The sequence below is a fragment of the Neophocaena asiaeorientalis genome, unplaced genomic scaffold, assembly GCF_003031525.2.
Source record: "Neophocaena asiaeorientalis asiaeorientalis breed wild unplaced genomic scaffold, Neophocaena_asiaeorientalis_V1.1 scaffold357, whole genome shotgun sequence".
Classification (NCBI taxonomy): domain Eukaryota; kingdom Metazoa; phylum Chordata; class Mammalia; order Artiodactyla; family Phocoenidae; genus Neophocaena; species Neophocaena asiaeorientalis.
The window spans coordinates 491,538-506,170 of record NW_020173270.1 but is presented as its reverse complement, the minus strand read 5'-3'; the positions used below and the strand labels follow the sequence as shown (position 1 = coordinate 506,170).

At 53.4% G+C, this 14,633-nt stretch overlaps 1 protein-coding gene across 2 annotated transcripts in view; it reads left to right on the top strand.

Annotated features, from left to right (window-relative positions):
- SMARCA4 (SWI/SNF related BAF chromatin remodeling complex subunit ATPase 4) overlaps positions 1–14,633 on the top strand; it is an 86,994-nt gene that overhangs the window by 14,443 nt on the left and 57,918 nt on the right. Inside the window, exons 2-11 of one of the 2 annotated variants that reach the window (XM_024745674.1) lie at positions 703–955; positions 2,761–2,893; positions 3,852–4,250; positions 4,539–4,637; positions 5,249–5,507; positions 7,662–7,788; positions 8,711–8,884; positions 10,244–10,417; positions 11,641–11,808; positions 11,891–11,941. In XM_024745674.1, the coding sequence (XP_024601442.1) occupies positions 734–955; positions 2,761–2,893; positions 3,852–4,250; positions 4,539–4,637; positions 5,249–5,507; positions 7,662–7,788; positions 8,711–8,884; positions 10,244–10,417; positions 11,641–11,808; positions 11,891–11,941 (1,806 nt within the window). In that variant the 5' untranslated portion in view covers positions 703–733. Of the gene's footprint in view, positions 1–702; positions 956–2,760; positions 2,894–3,851; positions 4,251–4,538; positions 4,638–5,248; positions 5,508–7,661; positions 7,789–8,710; positions 8,885–10,243; positions 10,418–11,640; positions 11,809–11,890; positions 11,942–14,633 lie in introns of those variants that run through there. The other variant, XM_024745673.1, reaches the window with a different exon arrangement.

Here is a 14,633-nt window from a genome sequence, read left to right as displayed (position 1 = left end):
TAACTTACAAACGTCATTGGATATTTTGTTACCTGAGTTTTGGATCTTGTGGAGGCTCGGGGTCATAGTTCCAGGCCTCAATTTTTAGTTTACAGCACTTGAATATCACTTTTGAAGTATTTGACGTATCAGAGTGCCATTAGTTCTGTAATATTTCTCTTTAAAGGAGCCTACTTTTAAAACTTAAATTCATGTATTTTAAAGGAAACTTGGTCTCACTGCCTTAAGTGGAAACCAGCATTACTTGCTATGAATATGTGTTTTAGTTGAATTTATGAAGGTCCAGTCAGATGCTGTTGCCAGCAAAGGCTTTGAGCCTTAGTCACGTTCTTCTTTTTTCTTAAATAGGAAGATGAGCAAGTGTTGGAGTGATGTGAAGGGTGTGTCAGCACTGCCCTGAGACGTCCTCTCTGTTGTAATCAGAAAGATACTGGGGGAAGTGAGGCAGTATCACCTGGTGTCCCCACCTCCTGAGTCCCACCCCTTCCTCGGGGGACTTTGATCTGATTTTGGGTGCCTGATGTATCACCTCCTCGGAGAGGAATGGAGGAGAAAGGACTGGGGCACTGGGGGTGCCCGTCCAAGGCGCCAGCTCCCTGTCAGATGGGTGCTCTGACATGACTGTGTGTGATCGTCCTTGACCTGCCCTGACCCGCCCAGCCGATGGCTGTGACCCCCATGCTGACTGGGACTTTCTTCCAGCAGGAGACCACTGTCCGCAGCTCCCGTGAAGATGTCCACTCCAGACCCACCCCTGGGCGGAACTCCTCGGCCAGGCCCTTCCCCGGGCCCGGGCCCCTCCCCTGGAGCCATGTTGGGCCCTAGCCCAGGTCCCTCACCCGGCTCCGCCCACAGCATGATGGGGCCCAGCCCAGGGCCTCCCTCAGCAGGACACCCCATCCCGACCCAGGGGCCTGGAGGGTACCCTCAGGACAACATGCACCAGATGCACAAGGTAGGGAGCCCTGGGCCCGCTGCCCCACCAGCTGGGTCTGCACGATCAGAGACGGGAGGGGAGCAGCAGCACACCCTGGCCTCCACTGTGGGCCGGCAGCCACCCCACCCTGTGTCTCTCACACCCGCCGTTTTGGTAGTGAATTAAGAATGTCCAAATCCTAAAAGATGGCTTACAGCCCATGGTTTCCCCCACTCAGGCTGCTCGGCTCACCCGGGTAACTCACGGAGCACAGCAGCAGGTGCCCTTTGTCCCCACTTGATCCTGTACTCGGGTGCCATTGTCTTCACCACGTACCTGAGTTGATCAGTGATGCTTTTCCCAGTGAGATGAAAAAAAACCTCTTTTAACACAAATGGTTGCCCCCTCTCTTTGCATTCCTGGGCGGTGGTTGAAGGAAATGAGGAAATACCCTCTTATGGATAGTATTTTGCCCATTTTGCAGACGAGGAAGTAAGGTCTCAGAGAGATGGTCACTCAGTGAGTTGGTGGCAGAGCCATCTCACCCCTCCGGCCCTCCCAACCCCTCAGGCATGTGCCACATCGCTGACCTCCCACACAGTGCAGTGACCCCTTCCCCTCCCTGCCCTCCCCATCCCCCATATATTTCTGTCAACTTCGATACAGTGTCTGTCTTGCCACTTCCCTCTTGGGAAGCTGTTGGTGATCTCCCCCCATCCCCCCACCCCCTGCACACACGCTGACTGAGGCCAGCTTCTCCTCTAGCACCGTCTCCTTTTTCCTCTCTGACCATCTTGTTTCTTCCTCCTGGACACTTGACCCATGTTTGTCAGACACCTGCCATGTGTCTGGCCTAGGAGCTGAGGTCCAGTGGTGCCCTTCACCTGCCTGCACAGAGCTCCTGCTCTGGGGGAGGCGAGCCCATCAGTCAGCTCCACCAGCCCAGGGAAGAAGGAGCAGAGGGTGGGCCCCACCCAGGGTTCTGCTCAGCATCCCGAGGGCCCCCTGCTTCTTCTGCTTGTGAAGCTGGCCCGGTGCCCTCTCGTCCTCCTCTCACGGCACACACTGAGCTGTAGCTGACTTTGCTGGGCCAGCTATTAGACCAGAGAGCTGGATGTTTGCATTAACTGGGCCTACAGAGGGCCTGGAAGGGTCTCGGAAAATGTCCCCTTTCCCAGCCATTCCGTAGGGGGAGTACTCAGTGCTGAGCATCAGGAGGGAAAATGTGTGTTTCTGTCCCACCAGGATCTGATCGAGCCTCCGCGGAGGGGCAGAACGATGCTGCAGACAGCCTCCCTCCCAGCTAGCAGGTGGGAGGCCAATCTCGGATCAGTGAGGACATTTGACATACTGTTACCATACTTCATGGGCAGGAGTTACTGCCCGTCTCTCTGATTTACAGTCTCCCAGGCAAGAGGGTCCCCCATCCAAAGACTTGTGGTCACAAGGTCATCTTGTGACAATAAACAGGGAGCTTGGTATTCCAGCTAAAACTGCTCCTGACCAGGAGCTATGTGTGTCCTTTCCTTGTGAGATTTTGGCTGTCTGAAACTGTGTCCTCACCCTCTCCCTGATGTCCTAGTCCAGCTGTCCCCTTGCCTCTAGACCACCAATCTGCAGGTTCCCTGGGTGGCATTATTTCATGCACCTGCCTTGACACCCAAGTAGATGTTAGGACCATGTCTTGGACCTAAGTCACTTGGTCATGTTGGTGGTTCAGTAAATGCCATGGCGACTTTGGATGGGCATTGTTAGTGATTTTGAAGTCCTCTCATTCAGCGTCTTTCTGTGCAGCCTCTTCCCTTCCCGCCTTGCTGATCCTGCCCTGTTGTCTACTCTCGTAGCCAATGGAGTCCATGCACGAGAAGGGCATGTCGGATGACCCCCGCTACAACCAGATGAAGGGGATGGGGATGCGGTCGGGGGGCCACGCCGGGATGGGGCCCCCGCCAAGTCCCATGGACCAGCACTCCCAAGGTATGGTTTCCTTTCTTTTCTTTCTTCATGTTTGTTGCCCTCTGGAAGTCCCGAGATCATTTTCCTAATTGGATCACCCATGCATGGATTCAGAGGACCTAGGGCAGTTGAGCCTCATGGGAGACCCTGCCACAGAGGGCTGTTTAGCTTGGGCTTGGCTGGTGCCCTGTTCAGGGCGTCTTGTCTTATAGCAGCCCCAGGAGAGCGGATACTGGTGGGACAGAACTGTGTTCAGCGCTGGGTGTTAGACAAGCCCTGGGCAGGATGGGCTCCTCGGGATAGCCGCTCTGGTGCCACCCAACGCAGACTCCTGGGATTTCCCTGACGGTCCAGTGGTTAGGACTTGGTGCTTCCACTGCCGGGGCGCTGGGTTCGATCCCTGGTCGGGGAACTAAGATCCCGCAAGCCACATGGCACAGCCGAAAAAAAAAAGAAGAAATGCAGACTCCTGGGCTCTGCCCTGCTCCAGACCTGCTGAGTCAGAATCTCAGGAGGGGGCCGGGGCTCAGCTTTAACAAGCCCTACAGGTACTTTTCTGAACAGGAAAGTTTGAGAAGCGATGGGGTACATGGCTTCCTGTCACGGGGTGGGAAGCTCAGGGGCTCCGCAGGTAACGGAAGTGAGAGGAGTGGGCCTGGCCAAGCCGAGGGGCAGGGGGGCAGGCCCAGAGAAAGCCCGGATCTGTGTGACATCTCAGCTTTAATCGTTGGCAGGTTACTGAAAGATGGGCCGAACCAAACCAGCTGTGCAGGCTGCCAACCAAGCTGCGAGCGTGTGCCCTCTGGGTGCCTCTTGTTTGAATCATGAGAACGAAACCTCAGGGTAGAGGCCCGTGTAATCACGAGAACGAAATCTCAGGGTAGGGGCCAGTGTAAGCAGGCAAGGGTTCCCGTCTCTGCCTTAAAAATTACTGGACATGTGCTGCCGAGTGACCGCTCGGATCCACGTTTCCCCGCAGGTTACCCCTCGCCCCTGGGTGGCTCCGAGCACGCCTCCAGTCCGGTTCCAGCCAGCGGCCCGGCCTCAGGCCCGCAGATGTCGTCCGGGCCTGGAGGCGCCCCGCTGGATGGTGCTGACCCCCAGGCTTTGGGGCAGCAGAACCGGGGCCCGACCCCCTTTAACCAGAACCAGCTGCACCAGCTCAGAGCTCAGATCATGGCCTACAAGATGCTGGCCCGGGGGCAGCCCCTCCCTGACCACCTGCAGATGGCGGTGCAGGGGAAGCGGCCGATGCCCGGGATGCAGCAGCAGATGCCAACGCTACCTCCACCCTCTGTGTCCGCAACAGGACCTGGCCCCGGGCCCGGGCCCGGCCCCGGTCCTGGACCAGCACCTCCAAATTACAGCAGGCCTCACGGTAAGGCCCATGGCCCTCGGGGTAGGGAGGGGTCTCAGAGCAAACTGACAGGAGTGTGGGCATCAGTGTTGGGCAGATCTGGACTCTGCCGCCCATCAGCTTCCTCGACAGCAGGGTTGCTGTCGTGATAAATGTTGTTTCTCCAGCTGCCGCCTTTCTCCCCTGGTGCCCACAGTGAGGGGCTTGTTGTTGGGTGTGTCCCCTGGAGCCAGGGCTGCCCAGGGAGGCAGGTGCAGGGAGAAACACAGGACGCGTTTTATCCTCTTGTCCGTTTCTCCCTGCGTGCAGGTATGGGAGGGCCCAACATGCCCCCTCCAGGACCCTCAGGTGTGCCCCCCGGGATGCCCGGCCAGCCCCCTGGAGGGCCTCCCAAGCCCTGGCCTGAAGGTAAGTTCCCTCTGTTCTGGTGACACGTCTGTGCCCTGACTCCCATGTCAAGTTTGCATCATGCAGACCCTGAGATGAGCCCGGTCAGAGAGAGGCAGGCAGGATGGCAGGGCAGCTCGGGGTTCTGTCTCCCCTGTGTTCTGTGTAAAATGTAGTTAGTACTTATTTGAAGGTCACATCTGTTAGGTCAAAGCAGTGGATAAAATGGACTCATTCCCCATCCTCACGGGCCCTGAGGTTCAGTGATGGGCATTGAAGGGCTAATCGCTTAAATAGGATTCCGTTGGAGCTGGGGTGGATGAAAGGCAGGCAACTGCTGCTCCTGTGAGGCCACAGCATAGCAAGATCACACCTAGACTTGGCACTTGGACCAGTAGGGGGCTTTGGGGAAGAGGCCTGCAGGCTGAGATCTGGAGGAGGAAGAGGAAGCGAGCCCCATGGGCGAGGAGTGGTGTGGCAGTGAGAGGTGGGGGTTACGGGGAGCTGCCCAGGCCTTGTCAGCCTTGGGGACGAGTTAGACCCCAGAGCAGTAAACGCCCAGCAGGCTTGTCATCTTCACCTGGAATGGACTCGAAACGCAACGCTGTGCCCTGCTTCTTGACTCCCCCCAGGACCCATGGCGAATGCTGCTGCCCCCACAAGCACACCTCAGAAGCTCATCCCGCCTCAGCCAACGGGCCGCCCCTCGCCTGCGCCCCCCGCCGTCCCTCCTGCTGCCTCCCCCGTGATGCCGCCCCAGACACAGTCGCCAGGGCAGCCGGCCCAGCCCGCCCCCATGGTGCCGCTGCACCAGAAGCAGAGCCGCATCACCCCCATCCAGAAGCCGCGGGGCCTGGACCCCGTGGAGATCCTGCAGGAGCGGGAGTACAGGTGAGGGTGCTGCCGCCCCCCAGGCCACACGTTGTTGCGGTTCACACTTCTAAAGGCCTATGGGGTATGCAGCCCGAGATCACCCTCCTGCCTTTGTCCCCAGCCTCCCCGTTCTCTGGGTCAGTGTGTATCCTTCCAGAGAAATCGAGTCTGTATACAGGCAGATGGGTACAAGTGGCTGTGTGGTCCCCAAACGGTACCTGACATGTGCACTGTTCCTCCCTTAGCAAAATATCTTAGGGATCATCCCCTATTTGTACAAAATAAGCTCTTCTTTTTTCTGGACACATTCTGCCTGGTGGCTCTACTGTGACTTATTTAGCCAGTGTCTTACCCGGAGGGACGTTTAGGTGGTCTCTAATCTTTCGGTAAAACGATGCCGTAGTAACTACACTTGCATATTTCTCATGTGTGCATTTATGTCAGAATAAATTTGTGAACACGGCATAGTTCAGGTGCAGGGGATTTACGTGCACGTGGAAATTTCATCAGTTCTGCAAAACTGCCCTCCATGGAGATGGTATGTGTTGGAGTGAAAGTGCTGTTTCACCTCTCCAACACAAGTGTATTATCCAACTTTTGGCTCATCTGCACTCAAAAAGCTACCTGGCAAGCTTTGCGGTGGATGTTCCTCAAACATAAGTAGTTGTTGGTCGCTTTGCCAAGGCCTCCTGAGCGCCGGGCGCTGTGTGAAATGCCTGGTGCGCAGTAGGTCTGTATCACCCTGTCCCAGACTGCTGGGGGCGCCTGAGATTCACTCCCTGAGCACCTCATGCTCCCCTGTTTCTCCACTGCATTTATAACCTGTTCAGGACTGACCTCCCTTGGTAAATGTCAGCTCCATTAGGGGAGGGGGCTGTGCCTTGTTCACCGTAAATCCCCAGCTGCATCAGTAAATCTGTGCCAGTGACTGTCTCCGGAGTGCATCTCCAGCTGTGACGTGCCCTGGAGCTCCAGCCCCTGTACCCAGGCGCCTCCCCGCCTGCTCCATCTGGACGGCTTAAAGATGGCCTGTCCAGATGGCCTTATGCCCCCCAGTTTTCCCTTCTCTCTCTGTTCTCATGCAGCAGCTGAATGGACCATGGACCCTTCGGCTCCTTGACCCTCGCTTGTACTCCCTCATCCTCGGTGTCTGGTGAACTCTCTCAGCTCCCTTCCCCCCAACGCTGTTCACCCTGCCATCTGGTCTACACCTCCTCCCTGGCCTCCCTGCTCCCATCCTTCCCTGTGCAGTGTTTCCCACACAGCAGTTTGAATTCTCTTTTTACAATTAATTTATATTAGATCTTTTCCTGGGTTAAAACTGGCTTCCCATTATCCACTGAGTAACCCTTTTCTCTTTAGCCCCTGCCCAGTGCTCTGTCCTCATCTACCTGACTGTCCCAGTTCCTCTTTCTGTTGAACAGGTTAGACTTGTTCCTGCCCCAGGGACTTTGCACATGCTCTGCATGACTCTTCATGGTTATTTAAGCTTTATTGCCAAGGTCCCCACCTTATAGAGGCCCTGCCCCCCCCCCGACTCCTCCCCTCCAGGACCCTCCTCAAAGTCCTTCTCCGGAATTACCATAGATACTTAATTTTTTAACTCCTTTATGGCCTGTCATCCTGATAATGCTGTGAGCTCCATGAGAGCAACAAACAGCCTTGTTAGTCTTGTTTAGTGCTGAATCCCTTCACCTGGAATGGTCCCTGGCACACAGTAGGTGCTCAATAAGTGTGTGAAAGACTGAGTAAGGAGATTATCCCATTTGAACTTCAGACCAAGCCTGTAGGGTTGCTCTGAGGGGTCTCCCCACTTCATAGCTGAGGACGCTGAGGCTCATGGGCTAAGTAGATTCCCAGGGCTGGGATGGAGACCCTGGCCCGCCTGACTCCAAAGGCTGGCTCCCACTGCTGAAATGCCAGAAACCAGCTGCGCCCTGTCAGGTTTCCGGTTTGCTGTGGCTCCCGAGACTTCTGTGGCTGCCCTCCTGTACGTAGTCTGTGTTGTGTGGCATCCTTTTCTCGGCCATCTCTTGTCTTATGGTTCATATCGGCTTCCCTTGAGGGATGGATACTTCTGAGGCTCCAGCTTCAAAGAAAGGGAACAGATGGGTTCCTTGTAAACAGGTGAGACCTCTCATCACCTGTCTTTTTTTTGTCTTTGCGCCCTAGGCTGCAGGCTCGCATCGCACACCGAATTCAGGAACTTGAAAACCTTCCCGGGTCCCTGGCCGGGGATTTACGAACCAAAGCAACCATCGAGCTCAAGGCTCTGAGGCTGCTGAACTTCCAGAGGCAGGTGGGTGCAGGCGCAGGCCTTTGCTTTCGGAGGAGGCTCTTTCTGCCAGCCTTGATGCTTAGATTAAAGAGCCGCTCACTGGGCAGTTATTAAATGTACCCTGACCATTAAAGCTGCTGTGCCAGGACTTCCCTAGTGTTCCAGTGGTTAAGACTTCACCTTACAATGCAGGGAGTGCAGGTTCGATCTCTGGTCAGGGAGCTAAGATCCCACATGCCTCTCGGCCAAAAAACGGAAACATAAAAAAACAGAAGCAGTATTGTAACAAATTCAATAAAGACTTTGAAAATGGTCCACATCAAAAAAATCTTAAAAAACAAAAGTCGCAGTGCCCAAGCACACTTGTTGGCTCACTGTCCCCCTTCCTTTCCATGTCCTGCCCAGTGGAGGGACATTGGGATGAATAAGTGTGGGCCTTCCCTAAGGTGGCAGTGGCTAGCTTGAAGCAGTGTACTTAGATGGGTCTATTTCTTTCTTTTTTTTTTTTTTTAATTTTATTTTATTTGGCCATGCTGTGCAGCATGTGGGGTCTTAGTTCCCCGACCAGGGATCAAACCCGTGTCCCCTGCATAGGGAGCGCAGAGTCTTGGCCACCGGACCACCAGGGAAGTCCCTAGATGGGTCTAATTTCTAAGGGTCCTTTACTTTTGAACGACCAATAAGGAAGTTTGTTTGTGGTTGAGGGAGGGCAAAGCTGGAGACCTGAAGGCCTGAGCATAGGGCTGTCTGCTGGATGTCCAGAAGCAGCTCTCTCCTACCCTGTGCGTGCCCCACCCACGGGCACCCACCACGGGTTCTCCCCATGCACGCATTTGTGCTCACGGGTCCTCCTTGCTGCCTGGCTTGCGATATGGGGGTGCGCGTGTTGCGTGGATGTTACCAAGTTGTGCCCGTCGCCAGTTTCTCCTCTTCCTTCCCAAAGCTGCGGCAGGAGGTGGTGGTGTGCATGAGGAGGGACACGGCCCTCGAGACGGCCCTCAACGCCAAGGCCTACAAGCGCAGTAAGCGGCAGTCCCTGCGCGAGGCCCGCATCACTGAGAAGCTGGAGAAGCAACAGAAGATAGAGCAGGAGCGCAAGCGCCGGCAGAAGCACCAGGTGTGTCCCCGCGGCCGCAGGCTTGACCGTGTGCCTGAGTCGTCAGCTCCGCACTGTCGAGTCTTGGTTTTCCTCTCAACACGATGTCCGAGTCTCTTTTCTGTTCATTATAAGAGTATCCTAGGCACTAAGAATACTTCAGTGGACAAAAACCAAACAGTACGGAAAGGTGGGTCATAATCAAACGCACATACAACACATTGGGAGTTAATAGGGTGTAAGGAGACATGAAGCGGGGATAGGGAGTGATGGAGGAGCCCTTTATATAGGACGGTCAGTCAGGGACGGTCTCCCTGAGGATGTGTGGTCTGAGCAGAGCCCCAAGGGAGGAGCTGCACCGACGTGTGGACGAGGCTCTTTGCAGACAGAGGGGAGTGTGCCCCAGTGTTCTGTGAAAAACAATGACCCAGTATAGTCAGAGTGGGGGGAGCGAGGGGGAGGGTGGGAGGAGGTGAGAATGGGGAGGTGATGGGCAAAGCGTGCAGGGCCCTGTGGGCTGGGAGGATGACTTGGGCTTATGCTGTGAGTGAGGTGGGAGCCATGGAGGGTCCTAATCCATGGAGGGTCCTCAGTCAGTGATCTGACTGAGGTTGTTACAAGATCCGTCAAGGAGACCAAAATCTCTACTCAAGTAGGATTTGGGGTGATTCTGTTTGTTCATTCATTTATGTTTTCTAAAGTTTGCCTCCAAACAGTGTCTGTTACTGGCATAGTTTAAAATAACAGAGAAGTCAATATTCAGTGTTAACTGCTGTTAATATCTCGGTATATTATTCTGACCTTTTTTGTCTATATACATATAGTAATCAAAAGTTAAACAGCTGCCTTTAAAAAATATATATATGCACATTGAGCTGTTTAAAGTATTATTGAAGCATGATTTTAATGTATGTGTTGTAGTCCATCTCAGTGTGCCCAGCATCCCGTGATTTATGAAACTGTTTCCCTGTTTGGGGACATGCAGCGTACTCTCAGCTTTCCAGTGTTAAAAGTAACACTGGGATAGGCATTCTTGTCCTTGAGTCTTTGGGCCAATCTCTGCTATCTTCCTTAAAATAAATCGCTAGCAGTGAATGATTTGGTGGGAGGGCGGGTGCATTTTGCAGCGGGTGGCAGACACTGCCAGGTTTTACAGCCACGGCATTTGCCCCATCTGCTGTGCATGGGGGGGGGTTTCCTTTTCACCACACAGTCCACGCAGAGAATGTTGGGCCTCGTAGGCAGACAGTGTCTCGGTATCGTTTTGGTTGCATCCCCTTGGTTTTCACCAAGCCCCCTTTAAAGTTTCGTCTCACTTGGGGTGACACCACGGCAACTCCTGTCCCATAGTCAGTCTGCTCTTCTGTGTGCCTCCTGCAGGAATACCTCAACAGCATTCTTCAGCACGCCAAGGATTTCAAAGAATATCACAGGTCGGTCACAGGCAAAATCCAGAAACTCACCAAGGCGGTGGCCACATACCACGCCAACACTGAGCGGGAACAGAAGAAGGAGAATGAAAGAATCGAGAAGGAGAGAATGCGGAGGCTCATGGTACAGTTGGCCATCATGACCCGGGTCCCTTCACGCGGGTGCTGGGTGTTGCAGGCATGCGGGCGGATCAGCCGCCCAGGGTTACGCCGGGGCATTTTGGTGCTCAGAGTTGGAGGCAGGACAGAGAAAGAAAGGGCTTGGGTTTGGGAGTCCGAAAGACCTGACTCCAGACCTTTGCCCACTCACTGACCATCGGTGACCGCGTGACTTCAGCTGGTTAACTGGCTGGTCTGTGTCCTCTGGAAGGTGGAGGTGGCACCCCTCCCGGTGGAGGAGCTGCCGATGGTGTGAGCCTGACCTCCCACCCCACCCTTCCCGTCTGACAATGTATTATTCGAGGAGGGTTCTCTGACCGGGCCGATATTGACAGGCACTGCTGAGTGGACAGGGCCACGTTAGTATGAAGGAGAGTCCCCGCCCTGGTGGGGCTCATGCTGGCCCTAGAGAGACGGATGCCCAAGCGAGACAGACAAGATAGTTTTGGGTGGTGAAAAGCGCACTGAGGAGAACAAAGCAGGGCCAGGGAGTGGGGATTGACTGGGTGTTATGGGCAGGGTGGGTGTGACCCACGAATGTGGAGATCCAGGGGAAGCACCTCCCAGCAAAGAGGAGCTGAGGGCAAAGGCCCGAGGCGGGAAGAAGCCGTGTGTGAGGCTCAGCCAGTGGCCCCTGGAACAGCGTGGCGTGGGGGCAGAGTGAGGTTGGAGTCCCGGAGGCAGCCACGCGGGGCCTTGCAGGCCACGGGGAGGGCTTTGGATTTAATTCTGACCATGATGGGGAGCCGAGGGAGGCTGTAAGCTGGGATGGCGGTGTGTGTGTGGGGGGCGGTGACATGATCCAATGTGTTCTCAGAAAGCAGGGGTAGACGGTCTGTGGGAGAGCGGTGGCTCGGACAAGGTGGAGAGAAGGGTTGGGATTTGGGTGTGTTTGTGAACATAGGGGACAGAGCTTTTAAATGGCCCTTGGCAGGACCATGTCTGTCCAGCAGGTCCCCAAGGAGCCTGGCCCAGGGTGGGGACTGGGGAAGTTCTGAAGGGGAATCAGTAGTTATGTGAAAGGTGTGAATATAGCGCAGCCCCGGGTGTGAGCTCAGTGCTCCCTAAATGTGGGTCTGGCTGCTGGTTAACTGCAGCCCCGCGGGCTTCTTGAGTCTGGTTTGCCCGCCCTGGGTGCTGGTGGACGAGCGTGTCACGGGCACGCGCCATAACCACACGCTTCTGCAGGCCGAGGACGAGGAGGGGTACCGCAAGCTCATCGACCAGAAGAAGGACAAGCGCCTGGCCTACCTCCTGCAGCAGACGGACGAGTACGTGGCTAACCTCACGGAGCTGGTGCGGCAGCACAAGGCCGCCCAGGTCGCCAAGGAGAAGAAGAAGAAGAAGAAAAAGAAGGTGCGCCCCTCGGTGGGACTGGAGTGGCTGTGTGACTCGGCCTCCCCGATCGGGGGGTGACTGTCTCTCTCTTTCCTTCCAGAAGGCAGAAAACGCTGAAGGACAGACACCTGCAATCGGACCTGATGGCGAGGTGAGGAACCAGGGGTTTCTTCTGTGGAAATGCCAGCCCAGCCCCAGAGGTTAGGTCTATTTCATCCTTAAAAAAAATTTTTTTTTCCTTTGAAAGGATAAAAGTATATGACAATGGTAAAAATCCACATAGGTCCCCTGCTGCACTCCACCCTTCCTCGCTCCCACTGCCCAGAGAGAATATTGTTTACTACTGGGTGCGTTTCCTTCCAGAGCTTTTTCTATGCACGTGCTGTTATTTATTTCTCAGTTTTCCCTTTAAAGTTTCAGGCTCACAGGAGAGGTGTAAGAACAGTGCAGAGAGTTCCTGCATACTCTTCACCCAGATTCCCACTTTTCACGTGTCATTATTTTTTCCTAAACCATTCGAGGGTCAGATGCACACGTGAGGGCTTTTTACCCCTCTGTGTGTTTCAATGTGTACATCCTAAAAGCAAGGCTGTTCTTTTCCACAACTGTACAATGATCAAAACCAGGAAATGAACATTGACGCAATACTGTGATCTAATTCACAGCCTTTGTTAAGGTTTCACAATTGACCCTCCAGTGTCCTTCACAGCAACAGAAAACCCTGGAGTGACGCCGGGTCCTTCTCCGTGCGTCATATCAGGAGTGTGTGGCGTAGATTTCTTCCCCCACTGGTGATATTGACCTTTTGGTGGCCGCCAAGGTGTCTCCAGCTGTAAAGATTAAGTACCTTGTGCAGAGATACTCAGACTATGTAAAGATAACGTGATTCCTCAAACTTTCATCGGCTGTTTCATCATCTGTTGTCTTTGCCTGTATCAGTTTTTGCCATAATGGTTACAAAATGGTGATGTTTTTTCCCTCGTCTTTTCTTCTGCATTTATTAGTTGACTTTCTGCAGGAAGGAAAAGCCTTCCCTTCTTTTTTATTTGGCTTGTTCATAGTTTGGCAACCCTTGGTACTGACTCATGGATTCTTATTTAGTTTAATGGATTTACTTAGTTTAATCCTGCACTATTATTATGTATTTTGATGCTCAAATTGTTCCATTTTGGACCAGTAGGAACCCCTTCATATTGGCTTCTGCCTGCTTTTGATGTGTCCCCATCGTTCCTTGAGGGGTTTCTGACTTCCTTGCACACGAAAATGGCCCAGGCTCATCTTCTGCTTTCTCTGTCTGAGTCCTGGACTCAGTCATTTCTCCAAGGAGCCCTGATTCCTTTAATCAGAGAAGAATATTTGGAAACCATGATCTAGATGTGTTCGTTGCTACTGAGTTGTCATTGCTTCTGGGCCCTCTTAGTGGACAGATCTAGGAAACAGATGTGTGTATGCACACATATCCACCTTGCTAGTTATATATATTAACTAGTTATTGTAGTATTAAAAATACTGAGGTCACACTGATACTTCCAATTCTAATCCAGTACCACGGGGTTCTTTCTCTCCTTCTCCCTGTCCACGTTATAATAGCCCAAAACCTGACCCCCATCTGCCACGAGATAGGCCCTCATTTCCTCAGTCCTAGACTGTGCAGGAAGTGCATTCAGAATGGCTAACATGTACCCCTCTGCAAAAGAAACCTCCTAGCTAGGGGCTTCCCTGGTGGCACAGTGGTTAAGAATCCGCCTGCCAGTGCAGGGGACACGGGTTCGAGCCCTGGTCCGGGAAGATCCCACATGCTGCAGAGCAACTAAGCCTGTACACCACAACTACTGAGCCTGCGCTCTAGAGCCCTTGAGCCACAACTGCTGAGGCTACATGCCACAACTGCTGAAGCTCGTGCACCTAGAGCCCATGCTCCACAACAAGAGAAGCCACTACAGTGAGAAGCCCGCGCACCGCAACGAAGAGTAGCCCCTGCTCCCCGCAGCTAGAGAAGGCATGCATGCGGCAACGAAGACCCAATGCAGCCAAAAATAAATAAATAAAATAAATAAATTTATAAAAAAATAAAAAGGAAGAAACCTCCTAGCTAGAGGTCAGTGTTTGTCTGAAGGTGAAAGTACATGCTCCAGATACTGCATTCAGAAGATTAGTTCTCCCCTTGTGCCCCCGTTAGTGAGGCTCCCCCCAACGCTTGTTGGTTTTATTTATTTACTCCTCATTTCTTTATTTAGGATGTGAAATACTAGCCTGGTTCCAAAAGTCAGAACCGTGCAGTGAGGCCCACTCAGAGAGGGGTTGCTGTCCCCACACACGAGTCTTTGAGTCTTTTTCACGGCACTCTTGTCCGCCTCTTCTCGGTTAACACACTAGTGTGAAAGAAGGCTGCATAGTGAGGTGTGAATGCAAGGTGTGGCCTTTACCACCTCCTCCAACCCCTCCTCAGTCCCCCTTCCCAGAGAGAAACCTGAGTAACCTTCGGTGTGTTTGCTCTGAGACCTTTTCCGTACCTGTGTCTCCAGGTGGTTTTCTTTTCCCTGCCTGGTATTGTATCTGAGTCTTTCCAAGTTAGCTCATGTACAGTTACCTGACTCTTTCTAATGCCACCATATTAGAGAGGTGGCTAGTGCTTGCTTCTCTGACTTATAAATGTAATACTTCTAGGAAAAAAATGATAATGATAACATGAAACGTAAATGTAATGATAAGTAGAAGCCCCCATGGTGCCTGTTCTCTCACAAGCATGCATGTTGATCCCTGGTTGATGTCTCTCTCTGTATCTTTCCAGAAACCTTTGTGCTTATATTCTCTTTGTTTTGTTTTGGGACCATTTGGGTCAG